The sequence below is a fragment of the Ascidiella aspersa genome, chromosome 3 (assembly GCF_963924565.1).
Source record: "Ascidiella aspersa chromosome 3, kaAscAspe10.2, whole genome shotgun sequence".
In the NCBI taxonomy this organism is placed as follows: domain Eukaryota; kingdom Metazoa; phylum Chordata; class Ascidiacea; order Phlebobranchia; family Ascidiidae; genus Ascidiella; species Ascidiella aspersa.
Genome location: NC_139449.1, coordinates 10691547 through 10708498, shown reverse-complemented (window position 1 = coordinate 10708498; position 16952 = coordinate 10691547). Strand labels below are relative to the sequence as shown.

The window sequence follows — 16952 nt, the reverse complement described above, 5'->3', positions numbered from 1 at the left end:
GTGCATTCCGACAGGACAAGCGAAAACAATTAAAGTACCTCTCATAGCGACCAAAAGATGTAAAGTTAGCTCTACGAAGAAACACATAAAACAACGCATCAGGAATTTGGTTGTTGCAGAGAAAAGTAGTCCAGTAATGAAAAACAGGGAAACAAGTGTGTAATGTATAAACTGCGGAGGACCTCAGTAATTGAGTTGACAAAATGTGCGTTGATATGTTCTTAATTAAGATAAACAAATTGTTGAAAATATTGTAGCACGAATAACTAATGAACCAGGTAATTGTGAACGACAAGTTAATCGTAATGGGTAACAACTGGACACATCTATAACATATTTGATTTACGCTAAAGGCTGCTTCTTTAAAAAAAAACACGCAAAACGATAACAATTACAAAAGTTTACACAGATTGACGGTACGATTGGGCTTTCCTAAATTCGTTGACTGTACGATTGGGCTTCCCAAATTGGGGTCGGCTCCAGCTTAGAATTACAAGGTTGGCACCTAAAAGTATTTCATCCGTATAAATCGCATTATTAAAAATTGGAAAAAAAGAATGTCATCATTTCAGATATATATTATTGCAACTTTTGTATGTAGTACCAAAGAGTGAGAAATAAGTTGTTAAACTGGACCGAAAAAGTTTTAACAAAAGGTCGCATACGAAAGAGTTAAAAAAGAAATACGATATTCGTCAGAATAATCGAACAGATCAACAAAACACCGCACACCCTTCATATCCCCACACAACACCAAATATCGAGAGGCACTTGAATAGATATACGATTTGTTTTGGCGGTACGAATAAACACAGGGAAAGCGACGATCTCGATCTCTAGGCTAAGTACATTGCACATAAACATTTCGAGGCTGTTTTGCGAGGAGTTTAAATATTCAAAACTGATGATTTAAACCGGAAAGCACTAGAGTACGTGCTCAGAGCGGAAATCAACCTGTATTACAATATGTGACGATGCGCCGGGGGCACGGGCTATGAAGCGTCGGTTTTATGCAACTTTACTAAGCAGCTATGCGCCGATCCCAATTGCACAGGTCGTCAAGAGTAAAGATGTTTGATATTATAGGATCGAAGCCGACCCTGGGTGTATTAATACAATTTTTACCCGTCCGATATCAAAGTGAGAAAGCCACTTAAGCAATGGTTTGTGATCTAATAGACTGTTTTACACCTTGAAAAGCCAAATTTCTAAAACATAGTTAATTTACAACAAAGATTTTTAAGAATCCATAAAGCGAAAGCAGATTTATGCTTAACAACCTTAAAAACACCGCGGTAAGGTTCCATAATTTGACTTCAATATTGATGTCATTTGTTATACGATCGAACAGTCGACTTGTTGTAGAAAACACAGGTTTACGCTTTCGGAATAAAATACGAAGTACCGGAAATCCGTAGTCAGCAATCGACAACATCTGCGTTTCGAGAAGCAATCCGGCGAAGGGCAATGGGAATGACGCATCTGGATTAAATCTATAGAGTATATGCAGCTTTTTACCGGTCCCTTGCAGATAGCTGATGGAAAAAGTAGGTAATTTAACGTGGTTGGTTGAGTGTGACCCCGTCAAAGAGAGCTTGTCAGACAAGGTACCGCGAACCGAACGCCTTTTCCTACGGACGGAAGGGAAGATTTCGTTGGTTCTGTCAAGTTACAAGAGGCGCCGAAGTCATGTTGGCGAAATTCGACGTACTTAGTTCCATATCTACACCGCCGGCGAGGCCAAGCCGCCTTAAAGCGTCCACCGAACCGATTATTGTCCTGTGAACAAGCATTTATTAAAAATAGGTAAATAGTGGCAATGTAGGAAGTAAGACGTATAGCTATGTTGAAAATGAATAAACAGTTATTCGAAACGTTCGAAATGATATTTACTTCTGTTTTGGGCTTTGATATTGTTATTACGTCTTACTACAACCTCTAACCATTAAAATTAAAGGAAGTCAATTTGGTATTCTATAATCTAAAATATATTATTCGACGGGGTTGGTTTATTTAACTAAAGTCGACGGGTTCGGACTGTCAGTATCACGGTTCAACTCAATGTTCCAAGCGGCAGTGTTTTTAAAATAATTGGGCCAAGCGGTAAGGCTTGTGGGCGTTTATTTTTCTCCCTTTTGGGGGGACGCTGAACGAACATTACGGGGGCGTGACGTAAAAAATTTCCTTTATAGACAGTTAACATAAAAATAGTATCAAACAATTTTTTGAGTTGTGAACCTACGTCATATATTTTGCTCAATTTTTACACATGCTCACGTAAATTCCTATAGTGAATGTATGTTAGACAGACTAAAAACTTGAATGACAGCTCATCGAAACACAAGTGCATACAGTATAATGTTAGACAACGATTAAAAGCCAACTATCTATTTGGACACTACGCACATATATAATACAGTACTGTAAAGCAAGATGGGGGGATATGAAATAATATGGGCCCAATAGGCATAGGCGCCGAACTTTTGAAATTTCAGGGCGTTATTTTCTAGACAGTGCAAAGTTTTCCATCAACGGTTTAGGTTAGCTGATCGACATGTATGAATTCGCCACATCAGTTAACAAATTAGTTTATCCCGTTGGCAGAAGGATTTGGGGAATGAAACAGGAGTTCGTGTACACCAGCGTTTCTCAACTCAAAGTTCAGCCGCGGTTTGATTTTATTGGGTCGCCGACTGCAGTAGTTTACGTGGCTGGACTTGTTGAGATTAGTTTAGAGCAATATTTCTCCAAAATTAAAAAAAAAATGGCAAAAGCAATACGAAGACATGGCTCATATTAATTAAATTTGAATTCAGTATTGCTACTCTTGTATTCGGGCTTAGTTTACTTTAATCTATCAAAACGATCACAGCTTGGGATTTTAGCTGACTTGGCACACAGCAGTGGTGCCGACGTTGCGATAATCGTGGCATAATAACACCCGGGAAAAAAATAGCTGAATTGTGGACGTATGAAATAGTTTAAGACGGCCTTTGTTAAGATTTTTAACTGAACTGAACGATTGCACACTAAGCGGCTTCGCAGCTTGCGTCTGGCAGATAAATTTTAACCAAACATCTTTTTGGATTTCTGAACACGCCCATGAATTCGGCCGTACACTGTAAATCGTTAAGGTGAAATAATTTCCCACCACGTGGTTGGGCGATTAGTATGACAATCCTCATGGGTAAACTACAGGGCTGTGTATAGTCAGAGACGAACAAGTTACTTACGCTCCGATTCCCACGGCGATCAGAACGTAATCCAAAACTTTCTTGGAAAGTGTTATTTCACTGAAAATAAAGAAAAACGTTTATCCGCTTTTAAAGACAGGTTCATCACTTATTAGTGTTTTTTTAAACAAAATAACAAACAACAAAGTTCATGAAACCTAACATGCCAAAGTCGCTTTAACGTGACGGCAAATATTTTCACTTACTTTTTGAAAATGCGCAGATGAAAAAGTGCAGGCATGATAAACGCTAAGGGACTGCAGCACATAGCGCCGACCAGCGCCATTAAGGTCGAGAATGAAGGAATCACGAGGACCACAACACCGGTAAGTACGACCCACAAGGCACGCAAGAGGTTCTGCAAAATTAAACATGTTAGGTTCTTTGTGAAAACTAACCAGCCGAGTGATAAAACGTTGTTTCTACGTTAAATTAACACCAGCCGTCGTATGTTTTTACAACTTTTCTTGGTTCCAGCATGTGCAAAAACTCCACGTAAATGTAGAGCATTGGGGGTGTATCCTAACGGTCTTCTGGTTCACTACAAACTATTGTCTTGCTAGTGTCCAGGATAAAGCCCCCCGCCCCCAGTATAGTTCTTAAACAACGAATTCAAACTAAGAATATCTACCACAGTGGACTTACCCACAAGTCGAACGGATAAGATTTGTTAGTGATATAAAATCATTTGGTGACATTCTGAACGTTTATATAGATTTTAAACAGCTGAAATTTGGATGCAAATGGATCTAAATCTAACTATATATCAAAGGTAATATTAAAATGTTTGTTCATTTCTTGTTTTAACATGACAATCTGTAACTGGCGTTTCTGTTGGTTGTATCTATATTGTATAGGCAAAAGAGCAATCCCTGAACTGATATTTAAAATAAATGGGAATAGAAATGTGTTTGTTTGAGTATGCAGCAAAAATAAACTTACCCCTGACCAATATGATCTGGTAAAAAACGGCAACCGCTTCTCTAATATTTGAATTATAGGAAACATCATGACCGGATACGTAAAGAAGAGAGAGAAACATAAACACATCTTCACAAGCAGAGGAAAGATACCTTGAAAAAATAACAGTTTTTAGTAAACAACCTAAATGCATGCACTTCACTTCATCATTTTTAATAATAACATTGAAAAAGGTTATGTGCAGTTGAAAAGACACTGTATCCCAGGGGTGGCTAACCAGTAAGAGACCAAAATCCGCGTTGGTTACTTAGAACCACAAAGAGTCACACCTTACATGTGGACAGAGATAAATATATCACCCTATTTCTTCCTCATTTATAAGTATCTTTGCTCAGATAGATTTATTATAAATGTTGCACACTAACAATTTTGTGTAAGCTACATTTAGCGATTTTTTATTCACACTGCAGGACTTCTTTAATAAATGCTACCACGCAGACAAAGTTTCTAAAACTGTTTCTAAAAAAGTGTGATTTTACAAAAACCAAAAGGATCTCTATGAGCAGGGATGGATCCAGTAATTTTGTTTGATGGACTTGGTTAAAACGTGGTGGCATAAAATAAGTCTCGTTCAGAAATATGCAACGAAAAATACAGGGTAATTTTATTCTATAAGAGTTTTTCAAAACTTGCTTAGAGTTAGACGTATTGGAACGCAATACATAATTACGATTTTAAAAATATGGATTAAGCAGAATTAACAATAAAAAAGGTCTCACTGCAATCTTAATTTGTTCATTGTAAACATTTTCGTTCTACGTATTTTTAGATTTTGACTATTAAATAAAAAAATTACCGTTTTACAACTAGAGTGTTCCGTTTTTGGTATAAATCTATGCAATATGGGCATAGAAAAAACAGTTAATTTTACAAAATATTTGACACCCAACAATACAGGGAACTGCGTTCTTGTGAATAGGTGACGCCCTAATAGCAAACAATGGTGACTACACTGGAAATTGCGTGAATGGCTTTAATAACACATTGTTTGATAGCAACTGGCCTGTTTAGGACTAAAAGGCACATTGACTGGAATAAAAGAAAAATGTGTAAAACAAGCAATAGGTGATTTTTATTTGTTTTGTTTTTAATTACAACTTTACTGGCTTTGCATTGTGCAATAAAACAGTAAGGTAACACTTACCAGCTGGAAGATTAAGAGTAATTATTGGATTGGTGTTTGGACCAAATGACTGCAAAAAATAAATCAGAATGAAAAATACCCGGTACATAATTTACTTTATTCTGTAAACAACATTTTTATAATATTCAAATTGGCCAGTAATTTATATATTTTTCTTTATATAAATTTTCGAGAACAATGTAATACCACATACCATGTATCCGCAAATCCCAAACACAACATAAAGGGTGGTGATTAAAAGCATAGCCCATTTGAAAATCCTGTGTTTAAAACAGTAAATTAACTAAGAAAAAACTTAAAAATACGCCATGATTAAAAGAATTACACAAAGTCTTACCCTCTAAAGTTTGAACGTTTTTCTTCTGCCATTGATGCTTCTAAAGACAGAATCATGCCCGCACCCTAATCATAAAAGTATTGTAACAAACATGTAAAGATATAATGAATAACATCATTCAGCAATAAAACTTGGGACAGTTATTCAAACTATAAATAGTTTATAACAGAGCGACTGGAATTATTACATAAGTGACCCAACCAAAAGTGGTTAAATATGGGTGAATTATTCATTTTTTAAATTGTTGTTTACGCGAATTGATAGACTGAACCATTAGAAAACAATTTTAAAAAATATACAAAAGTCATTTATAAATAGTAATGCTAATTGCAATGAGCCAAGGCAGAATTATTTTTACCAATGTGTTCTGCGTAATATACAGTAATATTAGATAAGCACTGACCTACAAATATGTTGTGTCTGTTCTAAACAAAGCAATTAATCGGACAAGCAGAGTAAGGAATCAGGAAAAGATTTAAAGAGATTAATAGTCAGGAAGTTAAGTTATCAAATTACCTCATAGCAGTACACAGCCATTCCAGCAAAGAAAGGAAACCCACTTAAGTCAATCTCTTTAGGATGGACTCTGCACAGCATCAATGTTTAGTTTAAGTGACTTTGTTAATGCAGATGATAGTATAATCAACAACTCACCTAACAACATGAGCATTTTCAAAATCAAACCAGAACACGATGGAGTACGCAAAAACATTGGCGAAGTCAGCAAATAAACTGAAAGACAAAATACTAGGTCGTTATTGAAAAAATGCTGTTGTTTTAAGAATCAATTTAATGGCTGTATAAAGCAGATATTCTCTTTTAGTGCATTGCGCTGCCCTGGTGTACCATTTTAATTTTCCAACTTATTAAAAAACTTGCAAATAATATTATTCCCTAAAATGTGCATTTAAACTCAATATTACAGAAAAGCACATCAATTGATTATGATTTTCTGATACAAACAAATTAATAAAAGTCTTGTGGCTAAGTACGTCTTAAGTTCAACAAAATTTTCCAACTGTCTTTCAAGAAAAAAGCTTGAGAATGGCTGGTTTAAACGATTCAATAAAAACATATTTTATAGCTCCTTTTTAGTTAAATCCTACCTGAACAAGGCTAACTTGTGAAGATGCCTAAGAAAGCATAGAAGACAAAGTGGAAGTGTCATAATAAGAAGAACCCAGCGTTGAAGTTGTGAACCGGGCGGATGTGTTGGAACGTCTTCACCTGTTGCGATGTGATCGCCCGTGGAAAAATACTGGGCAACATTCTCTGTGATAAAGATGAGGTAGGCACAGCAAAATCCTATAGGAATCAAAAACAGCATTAAGTTAGAGTGGGTTACTATTTTCCAAAGAGATGGGAAATTAAAATGCATTGCTTATAACTAGGGCAACTATTTTTTTCTAAACTTACTTGTTAAGTCAAAATCGTTTACAATGTTACCAAAAACTGTAGTAACCTATTTGAAATTGTCATTCAGTTTATTATTTTATCAAATTTATTTGATGTCCTATATGTTCATTAGAGGAACATACAGTATATGTGAGCCTGTAGAATTAACAATGCAGGCCAGGTTTATTGCATAAGGTTTCACTTCAAATTAGTTTTTGCTTTAGATAGTTGTGTATCTCTGATTTCGACAACTGTATTAAACAGTATTTTATTCCAGGGGTAATTTGCAATTATTATTTTCTTTTCGATAAATATGCTAGTTTTCTAATTTTTTGAAATTGTTTTATTAACTTGTATTTTAAACAACTGTTTGCTCAATAATTTTTTAAAATAACCAACTTCTTGTATTTTTGGCCACCAGTTTGTCCAAAAAATCAACTAAGCATTTTGAAGAGTTTTGAATAATCCCAATAAATAAACTGAATTGTGTTACACCAAGCGTCAGTAAAACATCAAAAAACATACTAACATAGTTAATGACTAACATACTAACGATAAAAGTAAAGAAGACACAACAAACAAATACAGACAGAACATGAGCAATACAAAATGGAGCCAAAATGTTTTTGCTAGAAATGAAACAAGACACAGCCAATCATCATCAGTCAAAATGACCATTAGTCACAACATGTATCTTTCAACTGTCACTCATGTTAATGCTTGTGTAACAATTAGGACTAGGGATGTTCAAAGTAGAATCCTAGGGTATTCTAGAATAATAGGTTTTAAATCTAGAATTTTGAATTCTATAGATTTATTATTCATTTACCTTCTATTTTACTAAACGGTGTACTCCTTAAAAATGGCAACATTTTTTGCTGACTTAAGGAATAAACTAAGTACAACTTTATAAACCGAAAATCGGTTTGTTTAGATGTTATAAGATAAATAATTACACTTTAGGTAAAAATTTGTCAAAATTATTTCAAGTCAAAAACAATTAAAAATGCAAATAAGACGTTTACAAAATTAAAAAAACAATTATCAGCTTTTTTATAATTGACAGGATTAAATTTTTTTTTTCTAGTTATATTAAACGACATTTTAACTGTGGTATATATACGCGAGCTTCCAGAATTAACTACCCTGCCCAAGTTTATCTCATTAGGCTCAGCTTCGTTTTTGCATTATGTTTATTTCTGATTTGGACAAATGTATTGAACAGTATTTGCTGTATTTTTCCTCTTAACAAAATTTTCTAAAATAATCAGCGTCTTTGTTTTCTTCGGCAATTTATAGTTACAGTAATGTCCCGCTTAAGTCCGCACCCGTTTAAGTCCGCATCCCAGTTAAGTCCGAAAAAAATTCTCTAAAAATTGGGATTCAAGTTTATCAGAAAGTTTTTTTTCACTTTTTGTAGAGTAATTATCTAATATCGAGAGCTGTTCAGCGATTTGCTTTGCTTTTAAATTCGCCAATAAAGATGGAACCTAGCTCAGAAAATCGACCAACAGATGCTTTTCTTTTACTTTCTTTTGACATCCGACCGTTTTCGCAGATTGTTTTCAATTAGCTTCTTTATTTTCCCAAACCTCCTGAATAGATTTTTCATCTACATCGTAATTTGCCAGACTTCGCTTACTAGGGTGACCTGGGTCACTCAATTTACACTAGCGTGGGACCTTAACTTCACGCGTTATGGGATTTAATGGGGCAACTCTGATTTCAATTTATTACAATTTGGCGCCTGTTCGCTTCAAAAGTTTCAAATAACCTTAACCAAAATTACAGTTTTATATGTTGCTTATTTTAAGCCAAGGTGGTCCAAGGTTGACAGCATCGCGGCTCGCAATATTTCTTGCATATTTTTTGCGGGCCACATAAAGTAGGCTACATGCGTTCGTTCGGTCAGGGCATAAAATGTTTAAAGATGACATCACAAAGCATCGTCAAAAGACATATAAGCTCCATTAACTTGTTCCTATCGTCAAACTTGTGCACAAATAAACTCAGGTGTTTATAAGCGTGGAATGTTTTTTAACTAGATTAATTTTGCTGAAATTGTATCATGGAAAGAGTCAGGGCGTTAGCGTTTAGTCACAGTGAAATACTCCAAAAACAGTCGGCACCTACCAGGTAAGTCCGCATGAGCCTATAAGATTCAGTTTGCGGACTTAAACGGGAGATTACTGTATTTGACTTTTTGAAATGACAAAAATATCAACTAAGGATTTCAATAATTTTGCATAAACCCGAAAAAATAGCTGATTTGTGTTCGACCGGTAGTCAGTAAAACATCAAAAACGTGTTGTTGATGACACTAAGACAATAATGCTGTTGTTTAAAATAATTAATATATTTATAATAGGTCAAAAAATATATTTTTAGGTCAAAATTTCAGTTTTTAGTTCAAAAAATAATTGCCCTCCTGATTATGCTTTTATTAGCAAATTATATTTATCTCTTAACATCCAAACATTCTTTATTATCATTGATGTGCAACCGGAATTATTTGTTTTTCACCATTCAGATTTTGTTATTCAAAAGGAAATACTGATTCCTGCCGATTTGAGTGAAAAAGTACTTGGGCATTCAATCCTTGTTAAATTCGCGACACTCCTTTTCAAACTTTCATTTCTGGGCAAATCCATGGGAAAAATTTCTTGTGAATTCTAAATATAATTTCAACCCAAAACAAAGAATCAAAAAACACAAAGAAAACAAAGAGCCAAAGAATAACTAACAATCTCTATAAATTGACGTAGTAAGCAAGTAGTGGGGGATTGTGGCAAAATGTGGCCGCTGGCCACATTATCATGTAACACCAGAAACTGTCTGCGGGCCACGCAAAATCTCGCCGGCCCGCGGGCCGTATGTTGCCCAACCCTGCACTATACAGTGAAATAATGTGCTGCAAACGATACAAAGTTACTAATATTGTCAGTAGTGCATAACCTATCCTTTGCAATTGCACTGTAACTAAATATTGGTCTGTTGACCTTAAGTAACCCTGTAGCTCATTTTGTCCAACGCCAACAAGTTTTAGACGGAATGTTACTTTTGCATTTCTCGCATGAAAGTAAATTGCGAACTCTGTACCTGGCCTAGCATGTTAGTCGCTCGACCAATAAAGCTTGATTGGCACTTAATTATTATGCCGAAACGTGAAGTGGTTGGTCGCCTGATAACACGCTGATGCTGCACTATCTAGCAACTTTTAAAGTAAGCAAAGGCCTTTATCTAAACTTGCCTTAGGTTAAACCTTGGGTTAGAAAAATTACAAATGGATCTGAATTGAAATTTAAAAAAGTTTACACTAGAAAAAATCTTATACACTTAACAGACAGAAGAATACAATCAGATAGTAACTTGGTTTGAAATAAAATAGCACCTTGTTTTGTTTTGTGGTAAGGTAATGATATATATATATCATGGAAAATATAAAGCTTAAAATAATATTATTAATGTAATTCTCAGAAAAACTGACCTGTTTGGGAAACAACTATTGCTACATCAACCAGAGTAGAGCCTGTCTTGCCCATTGCAAAATGCCCAACATCACCGTAACCAATCTCACGTTGTTTCGTTTTGGAAGTCTGAAAGCAACAAACATGATAAGATTTTATATAAATGCAGCAATTTTTAACTGATTAACCTAATTAAAACAGTTATTTATAAGTCAAAACTAAACAAAAGTTGTACAGCAGGTCAAAAAAAAATACAGAACTTATTACACAAGTGATCAAGGTAGTTTAATTTAATTACTTTTTCATGGCGAGCATAGGAAAGTTCACTACGTTTTTCCATCTCCGCTTTGCTCATTCCATTGGAAATTGGTAGCATGGGTACTTCATCTCCATGATTTGCATCCGACGATAATGAGTGGTATTGTTTTGACTCCATCATGTCTTTGCAATCGATAACAAGCAACATTGCTTGGACGCTATTTGTTTTAAGATAAATATAATTTGTTTTATTGAAATATAATTTGTTTTATTGAAATATAAAACAATTAATAAGAAACTATTGCTTATATTAGTGTTTTTGTAATCAAAGTATAAAATATAGACAAATATAATATTTACCTTAAGTAGCCAACGAAGGTCATAATGAAAGTTCCTTCTAAAATTCCAGCCTGAAATAAAGTAGAATTAAAAATAGGAAATAAAATATCTATTCACTTTAAAATTGACAAGAAAGAAATACCCAAATAGTAATTACTAAGAAAAGTGTTAAAGTAGTGATTTACCTCTTTAAAAGCATAAGGCAGTCCAAGTACGCCGGCACCAATGAAAGAAATAAAAATATTGCCAAAAACTTTAGTGACACTGCGAGTGCCTGATCCAGAGTCATGCATTGTGCAGTTGAAAATTTATCTAACAATAACCCTTAAAGAAAATCTATTTTGCTTAACACATCTGGACCCTGACAAAACATTTAAATAAACAACAAAGAAAGTTCAAAAAGTATAAAATCATAAAATGATTAATATATTATATTTGTGTAAAAGTAAGAAAAACACATACTTTTTATTATATTAAAAAAACAGGACTAATGGAAATAAACAGATGAAAACATTTCAGTTCAATCTAAAAAAGAGCACTGGTGTAGAATCCTACCACCTTTTTGTCCGGCGGTTTCTATTGCTAATATTAAGATTAGGGTGTGAGTTGGTGTTTGGGTGGGTCAAGTATTATAATTATATATTTTTCCCATATTTCTTTCTTCCTTGCAATTTCAATTTTGACAACTCATTTCGTTACTGTAAAAAATGGTAGGATTGTAGACCAGCAGCAGGTTGCTAGTCTGCATTCTGTAGAACTGTGGTCTGCAAAGTGTGGGCCGTGAGTTACTTTTTAATAGTTTGGTGTTATCATGTAGTTGTAGGCCATGTGATAGCTGTATATTCATTGCACTGGATTTAAAAATTTAATGTAGCTAAGGATTATAATGTCTCAGCGTGGTTTTAGGCCCGCATGCCACATGTGGCCCTAAGAGTGCCTGTCAAACTATATTTTGGGCTAACTTTAACTATAAGTAAACCCAAAATTTTAAGCGCTTCGCTTGTACATTTTCGTTAATTTTTATGTACTTTTTCATACTTAAATCTATTCAGCCCGAAAGCGATATTTCCTGTGATTTATTGGATTGTGTGACTCATAACATTACAGTAAAATTTCTGCTTAATTATGCTATAAATTTTGTTACTTCGAGCAATATTTTTTTATGTGCCATATGTACGCATTTATTTTCGTGATATGCTGAATTACAATGGATTTTAGATTTTCGTTCGAGAACAACAGGTGTTTGTAAGAACAATTGTTTTATAACTTAACCTTGTGAGTTGTGACATCATTCTGATACCTCCAACTCAAAACAAATATCCTGAATCTGCCACTGTTTTCACAGTGGTTTTACGTAGTGGGCCTGCAATAGCTCTGAAAAGACTATTTTGGGCAGCGACAAAAAAGTTCGCTGACCACTGCTCTAATAGGTGCACACCCCAACTTTTTTTAAAGAATTTCATGTGCACACTCGAAGTAAGTACATTGCATACTTCAATTTTAAAAAAAGGTAAAAAAATGTGATAGAATTTCTACCTCAGGTGTGCAAAAAACGTTATTTCACACCAGCACACCCAAGATCTCAATGTGAAGTGCCATAACATAGTTGGAAAGTGTGGCTTGTGCAGGTTTCATTCTCATCTTTAAGCTAGATGCGCATTTTGTGAAAATTCCTTGTGAAATGCATTCAGCCCGTGAAAAGCTGAATCAAACATGCCAAACTGCAGTCAAACAACATACGGATTTTGGTAGTAATTGATTTACTTCACTCAATATAATTAATAAATGACAGCTTCAAGAATTATAGTGATAACTTGATTACAGCTATGTTTCTATAGGCTACATAAACATCTCCCCTCACAATATCCAAAGTTTCAACATATATTATTTGGGTTAGGGTTACCATTTGGGTTGGACTGGATTATTTAATTTATTCTCCCAGTTTACAATTTCAATGACTGGTAAGTTACTGTACCTAAATAAAAGTGATTAGATTTTAGACCAGTGTTTTCTAAGCTTGTGTGCGTTTATAACACTCTATAAACTTCAGTTAAACTACACTAGCGCCCACCATTTTGTTAATAAATTTCTGTTAAAAAGTAATGAAAGTCTGCAAATATAGTATTTACAGCGTATGTTTATAAAATTTGTTTTTATTGTTAGTACTGATATTTTGGAGTTATTATTTCGTGCGATTACAGAATAAATTACCGTACGTTATTATTTTTACTTTAAAACAAACTTTTTTAAGGATGCTATAGCTTAGCCTCTATTTTTCACCTTTACTCTAGTACTAAACATGTGTTTATAACTGTAGATGTATTTTTTTCGTTTTATTATCTTTATTAACTGGTTTTATGTTGTAAAACGTATACACACGATTCTGTTCTACAACTTTGGCTGTGTTGTTTTTCATTATTTTATACAAGTTACGTGTAATGTCACGAATCACTAATTTCAGTACTAGATAGCCTACATTGAATTATTAATTAACGTCGATTTCAAAAAGTTAAAAACGGACTCAAGCCATAAAATCGTAAAAAAAGCATCAACGTCGGAATAAAACACAACACGGAATAATACCAAAAAAACACTATTTACATCAACGGGAATAACATCTAAATTGGATTAAGCAGGGCCGGATTAAGGTTTTCATGGACCTGGGGCTGTATGGTAGTCAGGGGTCTATTGGTCATTTTCATTCTGTTTATGTTCCAACCAGTGGCGCGATTCAGCCGGTTCGCACCGGTTGTATAGAACCGTCTCGCAGTGGCGTAGCCAGCCGAAAATTTTGGAGGGCAAAAAGTTTGGACTTTTTTGTTTAGCTTTTGTCATTGTATTAACTCCTGTAACGAACACAAAAACAATGCTAGCAAACCTTTTCGAGGAGCCACTAAATGAGTGTTAAACGCAATACCCGAAAACAGTCAAAGACCAAAAACTGTCTAAAAGTATCGCCGCTCCTGCCCTTTGCTAAGGGGGGCAAGCGGGGGGAGTGCCCTTTTCATGAAAAATGATATATTGCTGAAATCATAAAAAGTAGGGCTTGAGCTACGGAAAAATGCAAAAAATTCGCAAAATGACATGGTTGACACTTGTTAAAACATTACATTTTTGGGACCATTTTAAGCCAATCTAGAGCTAGGCGTGGCCGCAAAACCTTTTCAGGGGAAGTACCCCCGAACCCCCCAATATTTCGGCTCTTTACGCTCGCCTGCGGTCTACGTTGTCCATCTCAAAAAAATCGTCCCCCTTGCCCTGAAATCGCCCCGGCGTCCCTGATCACCGGTAATACCAAGTAAAATAATCTGGATCAAGTTTTAAAATATAAACGCCCCACTTGGCAGCACTAATATCTGCTAACTCAGGGATGGCGAACCTTTTCATCGCGCGAAACACAAACACGACTTTAATCCTTACAAAATGCAAAAGTGGGTCATATATTTATAACTCCCAATTTTACGCGAAACTTTGATGCTGCGTCGTTTTAAGTGTTATTGCCTAGGCCAGTGTTTTCCAAACTTTTTTATTCTGTAGCTCAAATTTTGTTTATAAAACAGTTCGCGGCCCAGCACCATGTGTCGTAAACCTTTCTTGTACGACCTTTAGCTCATTTTCCAAATAAGAAATATCGCCCTGGTTGATATACAAAGTGAAATTAATTCTAAATTTAACTGTATAATCTGTTTTACCTTTTATCAACAGACTGAATTTGAAAAGTGGATTGCCGTGTTAACTGCGTAGCAAAAAAACATGAGTGAGATACAAACTGACTCTTCGAGGCAATGTATTAAATATCTTTCATTCGTTATTTTGTGCAAAATATTTTCAGCTTTTGCTATATTTCTCTACCCATGCGATGACCCATGCGATGAAAACACATGCCGGGGACGTATCGAGTGTTAGGCGAACGTGATAAGCAATACACTACGAAACGGTTGTTCTGTTATTAAACTATTAGTGATTGGATAGTTGAAACAAATGAGCTATAATGCGATAAGAAAAAAATAGCTGGAAATAGTATTAGGACATCGAAAAACAACTCAAATGAAAACATCCATGTTTCCGTCCGGGATCGAACCGGGGACCTTTCGCGTGTAAAGCGAACATGATAACCACAACACTACGGAAACGGTTCATGTGGTGTTAAACTATTGATCATTGGATAGTTGAAACAAATAAGCCATCAAGCGAAAAGAAATCCTTTAGATTGTAAATAATATTAAGACAGCAAGAAACCACTTAAATGAAGAAAAACATGTTTCCGCCCGGGCTCGAACCGGGGACCTTTCGCGTGTAAAGCGAACGTGATAACCACTACACTACGGAAACGGTTCATTTGTTGTTAAACTATTGATCATTGCACAATTGTAAACACATAGGCCATAAAGCGAAAAGAAACAATTTAGGTTGCAAATAATATTAAGACATCGCGAAACCACTCAAATGAAAACGTTCATGTTTTCCCCTGGGCTCGAACCGGGGACCTTTCGCGTGTAAAGCGAACGTGATAAACACTACACTACGGAAACGGTTGATAAAATAATAAACAGTTGGTGTGTTACAATTCAAACTCAAATAATCCCTAACGGGAAAAGAAATATTTAAGGTCATTAATATTATGAAGACAGCATAGGACTAAACGAATAAAAAAACAGGTTTCCACCCGCGTTCGGACCGGGTACCTATCGCGTGTTAGGCGAACGTGTTAAGCACTCCACTAAGAAACGGTTGACCTGTAATTAAACTATTGGCCATTGGGCAGCTGAAAAAAAAAGCCATTGAACGAAAATAAACAATTTAGCATGTAAATGATATTAAGACAGCAAGAAACCACATAAATGAAGAAAAACATGTTTCCGCCCTGGGTCAAACCGGGGATCTTTCGCGTGTAAAGCGATCGCGATAACCACTACACTACGGAAACTGTTCATGTGCTGTTAAACTATTCGTCATTGGAAAGTTGAAACAAATGAGCCATAATGCGAAAAGAAACAATTCAGGTTGTAAATAATATTAAGACAGCGTGAAAACACTTGAATGAAGAAAAACATGTTTCCGCCCGGGTTTGAATCGGGGACCTTTCGCGTGTTAGGCGAACGTGATAACCACTACACTACGGAAACGGTTAACGTGTTATTAAACTATTGATCATTGTATAATTGAAAACACATAGGCCATCAAGCGAAAAGAAGCAATTTAGCTTGTAAATAATATTAAGACAGCAAGAAAACACTTAAATGAAAAGAATGTGTTTTCGCCCGCCTCGAACCGGGAACTTTTCGCGTGTTAGGCGAACGTGATAACCACTACACTACGGAAACGGTTATCGTATTATTAAACTATTGATCATTGTACAATTGAAAACACATAGGCCATAAAGCGAAAAGAAGCAATTTAGGTTGTAAATAATATTAAGACGGAAGAAAATCACTCGAATGAAAAAAACATGTTTCCACCCGGGCTCGAACCGGGGACCTATCGCTTGTTAGGCGAACGTGATAAGCACTACACTACGAAACGGTTTTTCTGTTATTAAACTATTGGTCATTGGATAGTTGAAAAAAATAAGCCATAATGCGAAAAGAAACAAGTCAGGTTGTAAATAATATTAAGACAGCAGGAAAACACTTGAATGAAGAAAAACATGTTTCCGCCCGGGCTCGAACCGGGGACTTTCGCGTGTAAAGCGTACGTGATAACCACTACACTACGGAAACGGTGCATGTGTTGTTAAACTATTGATCATTGCATAATTGTAAACCCATAGGCCATAAAGCGAAAAGAAACAATTTAGG

The 16952-nt window shown here is 35.3% G+C and overlaps 1 protein-coding gene and 4 non-coding genes across 6 annotated transcripts; all 5 read right to left on the bottom strand.

Annotated features, from left to right (window-relative positions):
- Positions 1-846: 846 nt before the first annotated feature.
- LOC146159927 (uncharacterized) lies at positions 847-11511 on the bottom strand. Of its 2 annotated transcripts, XM_083384255.1 has the most exons (15): positions 11340-11511; positions 11176-11225; positions 10856-11033; positions 10578-10686; positions 6802-7000; positions 6350-6427; positions 6212-6281; positions 5696-5760; positions 5552-5618; positions 5359-5407; positions 4176-4306; positions 3440-3591; positions 3234-3293; positions 1712-1779; positions 1450-1631 (listed from the first exon to the last, which is right to left on the bottom strand). In XM_083384255.1, exons 1-15 carry the CDS (start codon positions 11445-11447, stop codon positions 1585-1587), a joined length of 1431 nt encoding a protein of 476 aa, XP_083240381.1. In that variant the 5' UTR covers positions 11448-11511; the 3' UTR covers positions 1450-1584. The 2 variants fall into 2 exon arrangements, with proteins under 2 accessions (XP_083240380.1, XP_083240381.1); XM_083384254.1 differs by lacking the exon at positions 1712-1779 and having other exon boundaries at positions 847-1631.
- A 3703-nt stretch (positions 11512-15214) lies between these two features.
- Trnav-uac (transfer RNA valine (anticodon UAC)) lies at positions 15215-15287 on the bottom strand. The gene has a single exon. It is a non-coding gene; the product is annotated as a tRNA-Val (tRNA).
- Positions 15288-15413: 126 nt separating this feature from the next.
- On the bottom strand, positions 15414-15486 carry Trnav-uac (transfer RNA valine (anticodon UAC)). Its single transcript has one exon. It is a non-coding gene; the product is annotated as a tRNA-Val (tRNA).
- Positions 15487-16207: 721 nt separating this feature from the next.
- Trnav-aac (transfer RNA valine (anticodon AAC)) lies at positions 16208-16280 on the bottom strand. The gene has a single exon. It is a non-coding gene; the product is annotated as a tRNA-Val (tRNA).
- A 522-nt stretch (positions 16281-16802) lies between these two features.
- On the bottom strand, positions 16803-16874 carry Trnav-uac (transfer RNA valine (anticodon UAC)). Its single transcript has one exon. It is a non-coding gene; the product is annotated as a tRNA-Val (tRNA).
- Between the last annotated feature and the right edge of the window lie 78 nt (positions 16875-16952).

What these genes read in the sequence shown, in the direction of transcription:
- LOC146159927 (XM_083384254.1), bottom strand. Translation starts at nt 11,447, where the DNA reads ATGCATGACTCTGGATCAGGCACTCGCAGTGTCACTAAAGTTTTTGGC. An exon ending in CCTATGCTCGCCATGAAAAA is followed by an intron (nt 10,687 to 10,855) that starts GTAATTAAATTA and finishes TGTTGCTTTCAG; the next exon opens with ACTTCCAAAACGAAACAACG. An exon ending in CCAGATCATATTGGTCAGGG is followed by an intron (nt 3,592 to 4,175) that starts GTAAGTTTATTT and finishes TTAATTTTGCAG; the next exon opens with AACCTCTTGCGTGCCTTGTG.